General features: G+C 38.3%; 1 protein-coding gene across 1 annotated transcript in view; it reads right to left on the bottom strand.

The window, feature by feature from the left end:
• LOC135463393 (homeobox protein dve-1-like) overlaps positions 1–14,164 on the bottom strand; it is a 47,338-nt gene extending 33,174 nt beyond the window's left edge. The window contains exon 1 of the mRNA XM_064740653.1: positions 13,773–14,164. Coding sequence (XP_064596723.1) covers positions 13,773–13,862 — 90 coding nt within the window. The 5' untranslated portion in view covers positions 13,863–14,164. The remainder of the gene's footprint in view (positions 1–13,772) is intronic.
• Positions 14,165–14,612: the final 448 nt, after the last annotated feature.

Here is a 14,612-nt window from a genome sequence, read left to right as displayed (position 1 = left end):
GTATAGAGAAAGGAACACGGCGATCTGTTGTGGACATGATATTTCTGAAAAAGATTACACAGTTAGGCCTATTGATATTTGTCATGTACTTCCAAAAATACCAAGGCTTACTGCGACGCGTACAGTGCTCACTGACTGACCAGAGTTGTTGTTGTACACAGTCAGCTGCACACACACACTATACCTCTGAGGTTAAGGTCGAGGGTGTTTTGGCTGGAGGGCGCTTTGACCTCATCCCGTGTGTACATTTACAGAATAATGTAAGCGTCTAGTCCAACATGTCTGTAGCACACCTAAACCATGAGAGGCTGTTCCAAGATCCATTTCCAAAACAAGCTTTTTGTTTCAGTGGAATTTATGCATACAATTCTTATGAAAATGATGATTTGTTTGCATCACTAAAGATGAAAGATTCATAAAACCCTACTGTAAATCTTGAACGTTTACAATCGGTAAAGCACTTTTTTCAGTGGAATTTATGCATACAGGTATAATGAAAATCAGGATTTGTTCGTGTCACTACAGCTGCAAGACTCATAAAACTGTGTCAATTATTTCTTTATACCCCACAGTTCTCTCAGAATCAATGATTCAAAATATTGGAGACACAGGTGGTTGAAAAGGTAGAAAAATTAAAGTACATGTACACGTATAACACTGGGTACGGTTGTTCAAAACTGGGTTAAGATTTAAAGCCAGATTTAACTTTAAGCCAAGTCTTCAATTTTGTACTTAGATTAAAAAAAAAAAAGTGTAACATTATATTTAATATGAACTAGAACTACTGCTAATATATTTTGACTTTGGAGAACTGCATTGGCTGCTGAGTTTGGCTAAAACTTAAAACATAAAATATGTCTTAATACCAGTATTAGCTAATACACTTTTGAACAACTGGGCCCGGGTTCTCAAAACAATGCGTTATAAATAATATACAAGTATACATATAAACAGTAAATAAAGCTGGTAACCTGTAAGAAAGAAAGAGTCAACATTTCTCAATGATGCAAGAAAGGCGACTGATTTCCTACAAATGAAATCCAACCTCAAACTGACATAGTCCAAAGTCCAAGACCATTTTCCCGATCAAGTTATCTCAGTTATGCTTTGATTGCGAACTATTCATAAAAGCATAATGACAATATATTAAATTAGCCTTGAGTTAAGTCAAATTAAATAGAGTTATGGCGCAGATTTCCAGAAATGTTGAACACTCAATCCACATTGCCTAACAAGAGTGTTACACTCAATCCATATTGCCTAACAAGAGTGTTACACTCAATCCATATTGCCTAACAAGAGTGTTACACTCAATCCATATTGCCTAACAAGAATGTTACACTCAATATAATACACATGTGCATGTAAGTACTTCCCACCACATGTATATCTTTACTCCATGGACATTCTAATCTACATGTAACACTGATCACACATAAGATCTTTCAAACATGGAAATAGCATATTACCTTTGAAGTGTCTGTGGATACCTGCAATCATCGTCTCATCTGACCACTGGTCAAGAGGTCACTACTGTGACACAAGCAATGAAAATTACTGCGTAATAGCGAGCAACATGTGCATATGCAATATAGATGTGAATTACAATTTCATCTACCTTGCTAAGATGCCACTTATTTCAGTACATGATGGATACAAAACATGAATGGCCACTACAGACACGACTGACCATAAGAGAGATGACCAGTGTCCTGTGAGATGAGCAGCACAAGAAAAGAGGCATGGGAATAGTGGCAGGCAGTCAGGGCTGACCATTGGATTAGTGCCAGTTCACAGAGATAGAAGTAAAGACAACACTGTCCAGTTTTGAAGAGTTAGGGCTTTATCCTGTATAAGAGGATTAAATATGGTTGGTCAGAATTTTGGTGACAGCAGTGAGATTTAGTTCAGTTCTAATCCCATTGGTCAGTGAAGGGGAGAAGCTAATTAAGAGGACTTTATACCATGGGTGATCCAGTTTAAGAAAGGGTGGATTTGTAAAGCACTGATAGTCACAGTGTGTGGGGTGGGGTGGGGTGGGGTGTCATGGGTTGGGTGTGGTAGAGGAGTACACTTGAGGTTGGGAGGGGGAGGTGGATTAGGCTTGACTGCCAAGGAACAGACAGCCTTTGTGGTAGAGACAGCATGGGGTGAGCTGAGGTCAGGCAGTTTTGGAATAGAACACCTAAATGAATGGGATTAAGCACTTCACTGTGCACAATGAATCAAGCATTTAATTCCCTTTTGTACACCTTTCAAAGGTTGTGATTGCGAACAAGATTAACTTGTCTAAGTAAGACCAAAATCTTAAGATGTACATGAACATCTAGTCTCATATTCCAGTACCCAGATATATCTCAGGCCTGTTTTCTAATAAAGTTGGAAAAAACATAAAAATGACATAAAGTTCAGATGAAACAGGGCGAAAAGTTATTCCCAAATGTGGTTTTCAGTATTTTTTCCGATTTTCCCTTAAGGAGAAAAAGACACTTGAAAATAATTTTTGTATGGTGGGTATTTGGGACCACATTTTGGTATTTATAGTCTTTGTTTAATAATGTCATAAATGAGGATGTAACACAGGTTTAGTAAATATTTTTGCACTAGAATTTGTTCTTTTCAGCTAACAAATGTTTTAAACCTCAATTTGGATAATATTTATATTTTTAATATGTTCATAAATATTATCATAATTTAGGTTAAATGCATATGTTTCGATATAAACAACAAATTTACATTTAAATAAATTTATTACACAAACAGCACATCCTTATTTAGAACATTATTAAGCAACAACAGATACCAAAAGTTAGTCCCAAATACCCACCATACAAAAATATTTTCACATACCCTTTTAAAAAAAAAAAATTGAAGATCATATTTGCAAATAAGTTCTGACACTTTCATCTGATTTTGGCATAATTTTCATGTTTCCTTCTCCTTTAAGTGTAGGCCATTATTTTGGCATAATTTTCATGTTTCCTTCTCCTTTAAGTGTAGGCCATTATTCTGGCATAATTTTCATGTTTCCTTCTCCTTTAAGTGTAGGATACAGACATAAACTCTCATTAGATCACTGTAGAGAGTAAGATACATTCTCAATGTCTTGTCATAATTTATGTTACTAAACAGGGGGAAAAATGATATAAAATAGCTTTGTGAAATGTGAAATGATACTGATAGCATGATGTAAATGAACACAAGAGGATATGTACTCCAGAATGACAGGTACATGTGTTCAGGTAAGACCTATAGAGATTAAATAAGGCTTCAGTCAGCTGCAACAACCCAAATCAGAAATCTGGATAATATCCATACACAAAAATGGACATTACAGGTCAATAATCGGAAGGGGAATTCCCCAAAACAACACTCAACACCCTAACCACCAAGGAAAACACATGAAATATGACTTTGAGACAGATTCATATGAGTGAGTGAGTGAGTGCTTGGGGTTTAACACCGTACTTCAGATTCATATGAGTGAGTGAGTGAGTGCTTGGGGTTTAACATCGTAATTCAGATTCATATGAGTGAGTGAGTGAGTGCTTGGGGTTTAACATCGTACTTCAGATTCATATGAGTGAATGAGTGAGTGCTTGGGGTTTAACGTCGTACTTCAGATTCATATGAAGAGCAGTCAACAGTTTTCAATGATGTCAGAAAGACACCCATGCATTACTGCACTTTCTGTTCCTATCTCAACAATGGGCAAAGTCTGTTTTTCTCTTTCATATTTTCTCTTTCATATGAACTATCAAGAAGGGTTTCTTCACACCAACTCAGTCTGAATTAAAAAAAAAAAAAAAAGGAATAAAAAACACACCAAAAAAACCCAAAAAACACACACACGCACACGAACAAACCTAGAAAGATGTATACCTCGTCCATTGCCATATGTGTTCTGACTTTTACGCCACAACACAAACTACAGCTGTTGTTTGGCACAAATGTGGGTAAAAATAAAAAATCAAGTGCCTACATGTACATGTATGCAGTTTTGGGGAGGCTTACTTGCGTCCATCCCAAGATTCGCACTGTCTGTCAGTCAGCCATGTTGGAGGCTGGTGTCCCACTTTTTTTTTTTGGGGACACCAGCGTTTGGGAGGGAGAGGGGGGGGGGGTAGTGTATCGGTTCTACGAGCCTCCAAACATGATAGATTGATGCTAAGTCTCCTCCTTGTTCTTGGTAAGCCGGTTACATCACAAGGATAAAATCAAGTCTGACTGGTTTCCTGCCAGAATGTCTTCAGGACTCCTCATGTAGTCTCTTCCAAAAACCAGGCATGCCCAGTAAATAAACATGTATACATTGTTAGCGGAACTCTCCGAGGGGTTGAGCGATAAACCCCGCCAATCTCTCATCAGTATTGACAGTTACGATATATCCCAGATAATCCTATGCCAATGTCGTCGTAATTAGACTTTGGATTATCTTTTTCATGTGACAATAAGAGGATTAAGGAAGATCACTGATTTTCCTCTAGACAAATCCGACCAGTCAAAGTCTAGGATTAATAGAAAGAAGATTATGTTAAGCTTTATCTGTCATGATTTACAGACTTTGCACCAATCAGCTGAGGGCTTTGGTTTTCAGCCCCATAAAAAAAGCAAACCGTGAGACTTGATCACATGATTAGTGTCAATCTGAATTCAGTTTTCTAATCAATGAGCCTACACATTTTAACCTCATCACACTGTTGTTTTTACTTAATATTTGTGCGTATTCAAAGTGATAAAAGTTATTTTAGCAAGTAACATATACACAGAAATTCAAGAAAGGAAAAAGTACATAAAGATGCTTTCCACATCAAAATCAACAATGAACTGCCACATTTTATCCTTATCATGCTGTTGTTTTTATGTAATATTCGTAAGTTTTCAAAAACAAACGATAACAAACATTGTCACAAATTACAGTAGAAAAAGCATAAAAAGCTTCATACATATACCTTAAAGGCAACAATTACAAGCAAGTACAACTGTGCAGTATAGGTGTCTGACAAACTTCCTAACTTACAAGTTAATTTGCAAAGCCAGAACTGGATACCAGCATTGGCTTGCTATGGGTAAACCAGGGATCTTTGGTACATGAAGTTAATTGATGAACTTTTCTCACTCAGATGTTCTGATATGCATCATACAACATTAAAGACAGGCGGTGTTCAATGGCTATTAGGTTGTGCAAATGGTCCTACGAGCATTGTTGACAATTTGTTACCAAGGCCAAAGATTAAAAGTCAGAGATGGGGAATCCAGATTTCAGGGAAAAGACTGGGACTGAACCCAAAATTCAAGTGTCTTAGCAACTTAAAGACAATTCTCTAAATCACTCAGCTACAGCTCGTTTCCATGCTACACAAATAATCAACAGCTGATATGCTGCATGGGAAAAAAAAAGGGCTTTAAACTAATGAGCTAGAAAGGGCCCCTGTATATTTTTCTACGAAGGATTTGACTTTGCATAGCCATACCTGTGGAGTACAAACATCAGATTACACCTTGTCATGTGCTATACATAGTTTTCACTTTGCACTTAGTTTATTTCCAATTTCAGTACCATTCCATCTTTTCATTTAACCACAAAAGTAAGTAACGACTTGTGATGGAGAGCAAACACGCTGGTTTCTGTACGGTCACTGTGACCACACGGCCATCTAGATGTATTTACATGTACATGTATGAGTATGAATTAGCTAACCCACCAGAAACAGCTTAATAACAAAACCCAAGTTCATAATCTCTGCTTACTCTGCTGGAATGTTTTAATGTGCATTAGACATTGACAGATTTTCTGTAGATCTACAAGGAATGAAATTCTTGAGTATGGTGCTAAATAACCACCCAAATAAAATAAAAAGATGTACTGTAATTCTTCAACTTTTTCCCATGTTTGCATGGTGTTTATTCAAGCATGTTCGGAAGGCATTATTCTACGTAGAGTGATAAAACTGTACTTTTTGTGAAGCCATGAAACTGGCCAATCCAACCACTGAAGTTCTGTCTTCAAAATTAAATTTGATATGTGAATAAAATAACATTGAAAGTTGCTCTTTCATATGCAAGAAATTGAGGAATTAGGGTAGTAGTCTATTTGGCATACAGGGATAATCCATCCACCTTGAATGTGACAAATTTACTAAGCAAGGGCCTCTGCCTATGTGTCCACCCAAACACCTGGCTCTAGAGGTGCTGATATCACACCTTGATGGAACACAAACTGTGATGTTCCTGATTGACAATAAACAACAGGTACTTGTCACAGCTTAGACAAGTGAATAAGATTAATCCCAGTTGATCCACTTACCCTAAAACCCACAATAGCTGACACTATCCTTGAGGAGGGATTAAATCTGGAGGGCCAGGTAAGGCTGAGAGAGAGAATTAGCAGCCAGCTCAGCTGAGCCCCCTGACTAACCCCACCTGCTGGCTTTGGTCAAAGTGCTTATAAAGGGACTCATCCATGAGAGGCTACCACCTGGGACTTGACACCTGATCAAATCGGTCATTACAGCTCAATCTAACCATAATACTGAAGTAAACAATTTTCAATAAGTAAAATTTGACCAGTTGCTCTTGGAGAGTGGCATTTGATAGACAAGTGATATTAAGGACTATAAGTGTAGTGCAATACACACATTTATCAGCAACTGTATAGAGCCACCGCAGACATATCTGCTTCATACTTATCATTCTCCCGATGATTTATTTTGACTTAGCAGACTTAAAATCCCCAGTTATTGTCACTGGCTAATAACCCGCCTGCATTGGTCATTTTTCCCTCAGGAATTAGATTTAAGCCCAAACCACTGAAGGAGGAACTAACTTTGAACACAGTTAAGAAAAGACACTAAGAAAGAGGAGGGAGGAGAACTTGGCATAAAATGCAAAGTTGACAAAATGCTAAACACACATGAAATATTGATTTACTTATTTCATGGGTGTTTTACGTTGTACTCAAGAATATTTCTCTTATACAACAGCAGCGCACATTATGGTGGGAGGAAACTGGGCAGGGCCTAGAGGAAACTAGACGGAGCCTGGAGGAACCATATGACCATGCGCAGGTTGTTGGCTGACCGTCTCATGTATGGCTAGAGAGAAAGCAAGCATGAGCTGGACTTGAACTCACAGTCACCGCCTCTTGGAGCCTCTACTACAGCATCTTTGCGGCAAAATATTTCACAGCAAAATCCTTATTCACAGACACCCTTGTAAGCAGAAGAGTCTTGTGAAAAATAAGTTTGTTTACACATGCTGCAAAAGAGCACCTACTGTATAAGTCCATCCATAAGATCTTAGAACAATGATATGTCATATTTATAAACTGATATTCCGTTGATAAACTGTTTGTTGTTGGAAACTGAATACTTTCAGTAGGAAAATCAATTTCAACAACAGAAATATAACCACACTCAATTTAGGAGCCAAAAACAGAATTTTTAAAAAGCATGGCACACAATTCTCTCTCTCTGCCTTTGACAAAATCAATTTATTTCAAAATGAATCATGAATCGTAGCTATCGTCATGTTGTTGTTGTATTTGAAATAGGAAGTCAAACATTTGTCTTGTTTTGAGAATACAAAAGGCAATACCTTGTGGCAACATTGTCCATGACTAGATAAAGAAGCAGACACCTAAGTACACTAAGTATTTGCTAAAGCATGTCAGTAGCAATTGGGGATAACAGAGTGAATGAGTGAGTGAGTGCTTGGGGTTTAACGTTGTGCTTAACAATTTTTCAGTCATATGACGACAAAGGAGTCCTTAAAGCGCATGTAATGTTCCTCCGTGTTGCAGGACGGATTTCCACCGCTCTTTTATCTAGTGCTGCTTCACTAAGATGGCTTGCCAAAGGCAAGTCAGCCACCCTGCCTGAGCCATTATGTACTATTATACTAATACGGGTCAACCAGTCCTTGCACTACCCCTTTCATGCTGATCGCCAAGCAAAGAAAGTTACAACTTCCTCTTTTAAGGTCTTAGGTGTGACTCGACCCAGGATTGACAATGGATATTGACATCACGGTTGTTAGAACAGGGGAGGTAACAAGGGTCCAGGTATATGTTCAACAAGGGAGGTAACTCACATTCGATTTTACTCAAAGTTAATGTGGGGCATAACTACATAAATAGAGAAATAACTACAGGAAAGCTTTTTTAATTACTTCTTTCACTGAAAACCACCTGTAAAATATAATGTATGTTGATAGCCTTCAAATTGTGGCTAAGGTGTACTTTGTTGCCACGAGTGGTCTCACGAAAAATGCACCTTTTTCAATCTCTCTGTGTTCCATCTCCTGCAATGCTATCTGCCACGATGGACACAGCCGATGAATTACATGTAGGTCAGAAAGCCAATCAAGTTCCTTGACCAAGGAAGTTATGATTCATGTGAAATTTGGATTCTGAGATTCGTTTGATTGCAAAGCTGTTGTGGAAGTTTTTTATTTTATTGAACACATGCTGCATTGTACGCTTCAGATAGGGGAGATAACTCAAAGTGACAAAGTTTAGCGTGCCCAGTTCTCTCCCTTCTTTTTCCCATAGTTTGTAGTCAGATACCTCATTCAGTGACAGTTCATACATTTAAAACAAAAACGTTGAGAAATTATCATAATTTTGACGTTACAAAATAAATGAAAGTTAGATCTACAAGAAACACCAAAATTTATTTGATCAAATGCCATTAATACTAAATTTATTACTGGTAAATCGGTTCCCATAACAGAAATTGTTGGGAACCGAGAAAATGCTTCCCAGGTCAAAAGTACACGGAACCCAAAAAGTGTTTCCCAGCAATTCCAAAATCCTCAGGTCTGTGGCACACTAATCACCTCGGCCATGGAGGCCCCTATATGTGTGTATACTACATCTATGTAATATTTACAAGTATACCATGTAGATTAAAACACATTGTTGATGCTGGTTACTTCCACCTGGAGAAGTAATTTACCCCACGTGTTGAGGATAAGAAGTCAAGGCTCTATCTGGGATTAACCCACAGCCAGGGGTGTAAATGCAAAGTGGTGTTCTCCCGCATCAGTCTGTAGCATTAGATTCACACGCTACGATTTGTTACACTGACTTACCAAACGAAACAAAATTGAAACCCATGAATTAACAGCCACGCAAACATTTTAGTGTACATATATATAATAATCAAATATATAAAACTGTCCCTCTTTTGCAACTGAAGTATTCTTGAGTACTGAGTACAACACCAAAATCAAAAAAATTGAAGAATCAATCATCTTGTCATTTTAAAATTAGAAGCAAGCCTTACAGTCTCACTGGCCATGTTATGTACAGTCCACAGGTTTAGTCAGGGGGAAAACGGTGGCTGGGGTGGGACAGTGTCTATTTTTATAAAATTAGCATGGGAGAGGTAGGATAATTAGAAGAGATGGTATAATATATTTTTTTTATTGTTGCCTATTTTTTTTATTGTTGCCTAATATTTTTTTTATTGTTGCTACCGACAATTTGTCACTAAAATCAGTTTTATGGGTGGAGGAAACAGGAGTTACTGACATAACCTTGTCACTGGCCTTTATCAAATTGCCCACAAACTTTTCACACGTGTGTCTGCATTAGGCAGGTACCTAAATAGTGATACACATGCAATGGCCAACGTCAGCAAATGAACATACGTCGAAACAGCCATAGTTGACAATGCAATTCCAAGAAATCTTGAAGCAGCAGTTTAGCCAGACCTATGCCACGGTCAAATCTCAACTGTCCACTAAGTGGATCTCCACAGATACTGCTCAAGAAAATAGAGGGATACTTTTGAATAAACAAGCCATACAGCAAGTCCAGCTGAACTGTTTCAGGACGACAATATTTGAGTCATCAGCATAGGGTCCTGGGGTCTCTTACCCAAAGCGATCCATAGGTTAAGTTGATGGTATCTACCACAGTAACATATGTTCTTAACATATCATGTCGCCACTGCGATTGGAGATAGCATTGTACCAGCAGTCCGTTCGGAAGCGGTGGATTCAGGCTCAATCCTGGGTTGAGTCACACCTAAGACGAAGATGTAACTTCCTCACTTGGCGTTCAGCATAAAGGGGATAGTGCAACGACTGGTTGACCTGTATCACTATAATGGCTCGGGCAGGCAAGTAAGCCGCCTCAGTGAAGCAGCACTAGATAAAAGGGCGATGGAAATGCGCCCTGCAACAAGGCAGCACGTTACATGCACTTTCAAGGACTGAAAAACTGTTAAGTACCACGTTAAACCCCAAGCACTCACTCACTCACTCATTGTGCCAGCAGCCCCCGTAACTGACAGGGGCGGTCAGAGAACTTACACCTTTAATCTTAATACCTCCGTGGTTTACAAACGCGGAATGGTCTCAGTTACGTGATGGCTGAAAATTCATGTACTTCTCACCGAAACATGCACCCTCTCTAGCTAACAGCCTTGCCCAATAAAAAGGCCACATGAATGTACCAAATTTGAATACTGTACTGCATCTGACAGGGTTACAAGGTTGCTATCTTGTTCACATCTTTTCACATGTATCTGCATAAATTATTATCTTGCCATGGAAACAAACTGTACCTGAAATGACCCACTTTTAGAATGTATAATATGTACCTGTATTCTTGGGGTTTAACATTATACATGTAACAAGTTTTTCAGTCATATGGCAAGGCGCCATTAGGTGTTTGTGCATATATTGTATCTTCTTGTGGCAGGGCGAGTACTGTACATGCGGCAAAGGTGTGGCAACCGTTGAAGTACCTTGCCGAAGATAACAAGTGACATCCCATCCAGTCCCAGCCACTGGTACAACCCTGTTTCCTTGCTCTAACCTTTCAGTTTCAGTGCTAAGCGAGATAACAGCAAGTACTAGTTTTAAAGTCTTTGGTATGATCTGACCCATTTTTAATCCCTAGGTCTCCCTACTTCGAGACGGATGCTCTAACCATTGGGCCACCGCAGTGGGCCCCACCACTTTTAGAGCAATATTCATAAAGTTTAATACACCAAATTTGAGCACCTTCTCTCTGATGACAGGTCTTCTATCTAGCTCACATCTTCTCTCATTCTTGGTACTTGACAAGAAAACCACACAATCTGAGAAAGATGACCAGGCCCCTATTTTAAACAAGGCATTCAGAGAATACGAGTAGCTCGCCTGATTGAGCAGTTTTTAAAAATAATGTTCAAATTTCGTGATTGACCTCTAAACCAAAAAAATGTCTCATGATTCACACTGTTATAAACAGATATCATTCGCTAATTATGTAGTGCTAAGATCATGCCATGAAATCAACAAGAAAAGACCAAACTTATCATACTGTCATAACTACATGTATCACTGGTTATCATATGAGTAAGGATTGCAGAGCAGTGACTTCATATGCTATGGAGTTGTAAATCATTGTGGTGGTAAAAAACACTGTTAGGAGTTAGTGCACAACTTTACCACAGAGGTCTTTGCAGCCCTGTGAATAGCTGAGCAAAACGTTGAGCTATGAGGTTAAAGATTTCCTTGGTCTTTGATATGCAAATTGCTACCGATCATTGGTTATCTGTGTACTATGGGAGGCGACTGCAACCCTAAGATTGGGCAAAAAATTAAATAAAACTGGACTCCACCAGCATCTGAAAGCCCTTACAAACTACCTCTGCTTACTTCTAAGGCTTAACAATCCACTAAACTTGTAAATTCCTTCCAAATCAGTGTGACTTACAAATGTACAATTGGTCACGGCCTTTTCCAGTTCACAATATCAATATATCATGTTGCCACAGAAGCGACAAAAATTTGACTGAAATTAGTCATCTTAAATTTTATAGGCATCTACTTTAGCACAAAAAAATGCATACATACATGTACATGTAACCTATGTATAAAATTTCAAGTGACATACTTTTCTTGATTCATCCATCTAATAGGGGTCCACCTTATTAACTTGAATTTTGATTAATTTCTTATCAGAAAAACTGTCATCAAAAGTATCATTTTAACACCTTTGTGTTCTTCTGAGAAATTAAAAGACTAACATGTTTTTTTTACATATAAATACATCTTAGTCACCGTAAATACCTTTCTGTTGTAAAGTACTTGGTATAATCTTTGGTCATGTAATAAAGATTTAAAATGAACTGAACTGAATTGAAAGGGAAAGACATTCAAACATTTGTAGAACCAACAACTTATAACCAAACTAAAAAAATCCACTAACAGGGAGTACAGCTAAGCACTTGATTGATCAATTGATTTTTTTGATGTTTCACACTGTACTCAAGAATATTTCACTGATACGAAGCCGGCCAGCATTATGGTGTAAGGATATCAGGCAGAGCCCGAACGCAACCCACAATCATCCGCAGGTTGCTGGAAGACCTTCCCACATATAGCCGGACAGGAAGCTAGCATAAGCTCGACTTGAACTCACAGCGACTGCGTTGATGGGAGGCTCTTGAGTCATGGTGCTGTGCTAGCTTGCTAACTGGCTCTGCCACAGAGGTCCTGAGAGCACTTAACTAAAGATGTACAGTACGCAGCATGTTGTTGTCTATGTTTGTACCAAGATGCAGTACATTCAGAACACAAGAATACAATCATTAGATGGGAAAATATCAAGTGGATTGTCTCCCTTTATAGGAGGTTTGACTGGGATCGTTATTTATTTCAGAGGAAGTATTGGCAAAGACAATTTAGCAGACACACTGAAAAAAAGAGATATCATTATTCTAATTATTTTTATTTTGACAACATGATATAAGGTAGCATCATATATGACATGTCCTTTTGTGTGACATAGGAACGTTTTAAGTTCACTAAACCTGTCTTATGACGTCATCCTGCTAAGATCAGCTTGAATGATAACAGAACAAAATGTTTCTGTTTTTGATGTCAGGGGGTATGGGTATAAAATTTCAAAATGTAATAAAAGAAAGTTCAAGTGATATCCAACTGAGTGAAATAACACTTTTACCAGTGAAAGAAATGCAGACATTTTCAAATCTATATAATTACTTAATAATGAATACATCTATTTAATTCACACTGATGTCCAACTGGAAACCATGCTGAAGACACCACACATGATGCCACATCCCGGTTATTATATGCCGCCACTAAGCTTTATGCACTATACTAGGACTAGACTTGAGATTGAATTTATGTCCTTGTTGTGAACCAGGTACTTTAACTGTTTTGCCATTGTTGTGTGGCAGCATTTTGGTCGGACACATTCCAAATATTGCATTTGTGAATAACATCTGACAACAACACCTTTTCTATCTATACAAGTTTGGAATTACAGTGTTGTCGATCAAATTACTGAAATTGAAACTTTGTGTACCACCATTCTTAGAAATTGTCAGTGTTGTTGGATAAATCACACACACAAAATAAAATAAATGGTAGGCCTGTCCATGGTATCTCAAGAGGTATACCATTAATGAGTGTATAAAGTTTGAATACATTTAAATCACCATCAAAATTAACATCAACACAAATCACTGTCTGCACATAATTACTTCAGCATCACCTCCCCCCTCCCCCCGCACACACACCCACCTTACCCCCTCCACCACAACCCCAACCCAAGACACAGGGTTTGATAACACACACGTCAACCAATTTAACTTTTTTTCTGATAAACTGTTTAATATGATTTGTATTTTAATAAAACACATATCTGTCTTGGACAGAAAATGAAAACAGTATAAACAATATTCAAAAGTTTAAGTAAAAATCGAAGTCGTAAGCCTACTCAGGGCCCAGAAATCGCGACTCACCTGACTAGCGGGGTCCGAGTTGACGGCAGTCGGCGTGTTTGCAGCAACCCATGCTTCGGCGAAAGTTTCCATTGCCGCCTGAAAGTCCATTTTTTGAACGAAAACAGATGTGGACAAAAATAGCGCTGTGCCCAAGCCGGTAGCCTACATTGGAGGGCTAGGTGCACTTAGCTATCATGCAAGCAGGCGAGACTTGCCACAAAGAAATCTCCACACACAAGATGCCTCGCGCGTGAGGGCAAGTGACAGCACCGTCTGTTTTGGTGCGGATTATCGCTCACCTAAATTCAATAATCCCAAAAGTTACAAAACTGGAGTAGCATACATAACTGACGTCACTAGATGTTCACATTATTTCGTCTTTGGTACATCTTTACCGTGGCACTGTAACATTTTCCATCTTCACCCGCAAATCCACGGTTTAGCTCCCTAAAGCCTCATCTCTGCTAAGAGGATTAGCGCGCCGACTCACACAACAATAATAGATCAAGCTGCAGAAAATAGTTCCGCCAAAAATCAGAACAAACCTTCGCAGTTTACAATAAAACACTTTACCATGACTTAATGATTTGTATTCCTAAGTGTCACCTGTTTCTTGGGCAAACGATAATTAAACAAAACGGCCTTTGGGAAATTGTTCAACGCTCAAGAGGACAGATATCCGATTTCATTCATTGCAAAAAATAGTCCCTACAAGATTAGCATTTCTCGCAAGATGCGCGAGATTTCTCAATAAATAAATATTTTTTGTGATTGTATTGACCTATCTAAATGATGGTCGCTAAAATTCTATAAACCTACAAAAGCATTTTAAAAATTAGATTCAAGTCTTCGGTGAAA

The sequence above is a fragment of the Liolophura sinensis genome, chromosome 3, assembly GCF_032854445.1.
Source record: "Liolophura sinensis isolate JHLJ2023 chromosome 3, CUHK_Ljap_v2, whole genome shotgun sequence".
In the NCBI taxonomy this organism is placed as follows: Eukaryota; Metazoa; Mollusca; class Polyplacophora; order Chitonida; family Chitonidae; genus Liolophura; species Liolophura sinensis.
Note: the sequence above shows the minus strand (reverse complement) of the source record. Positions and strands in the feature narration are given on the sequence as shown.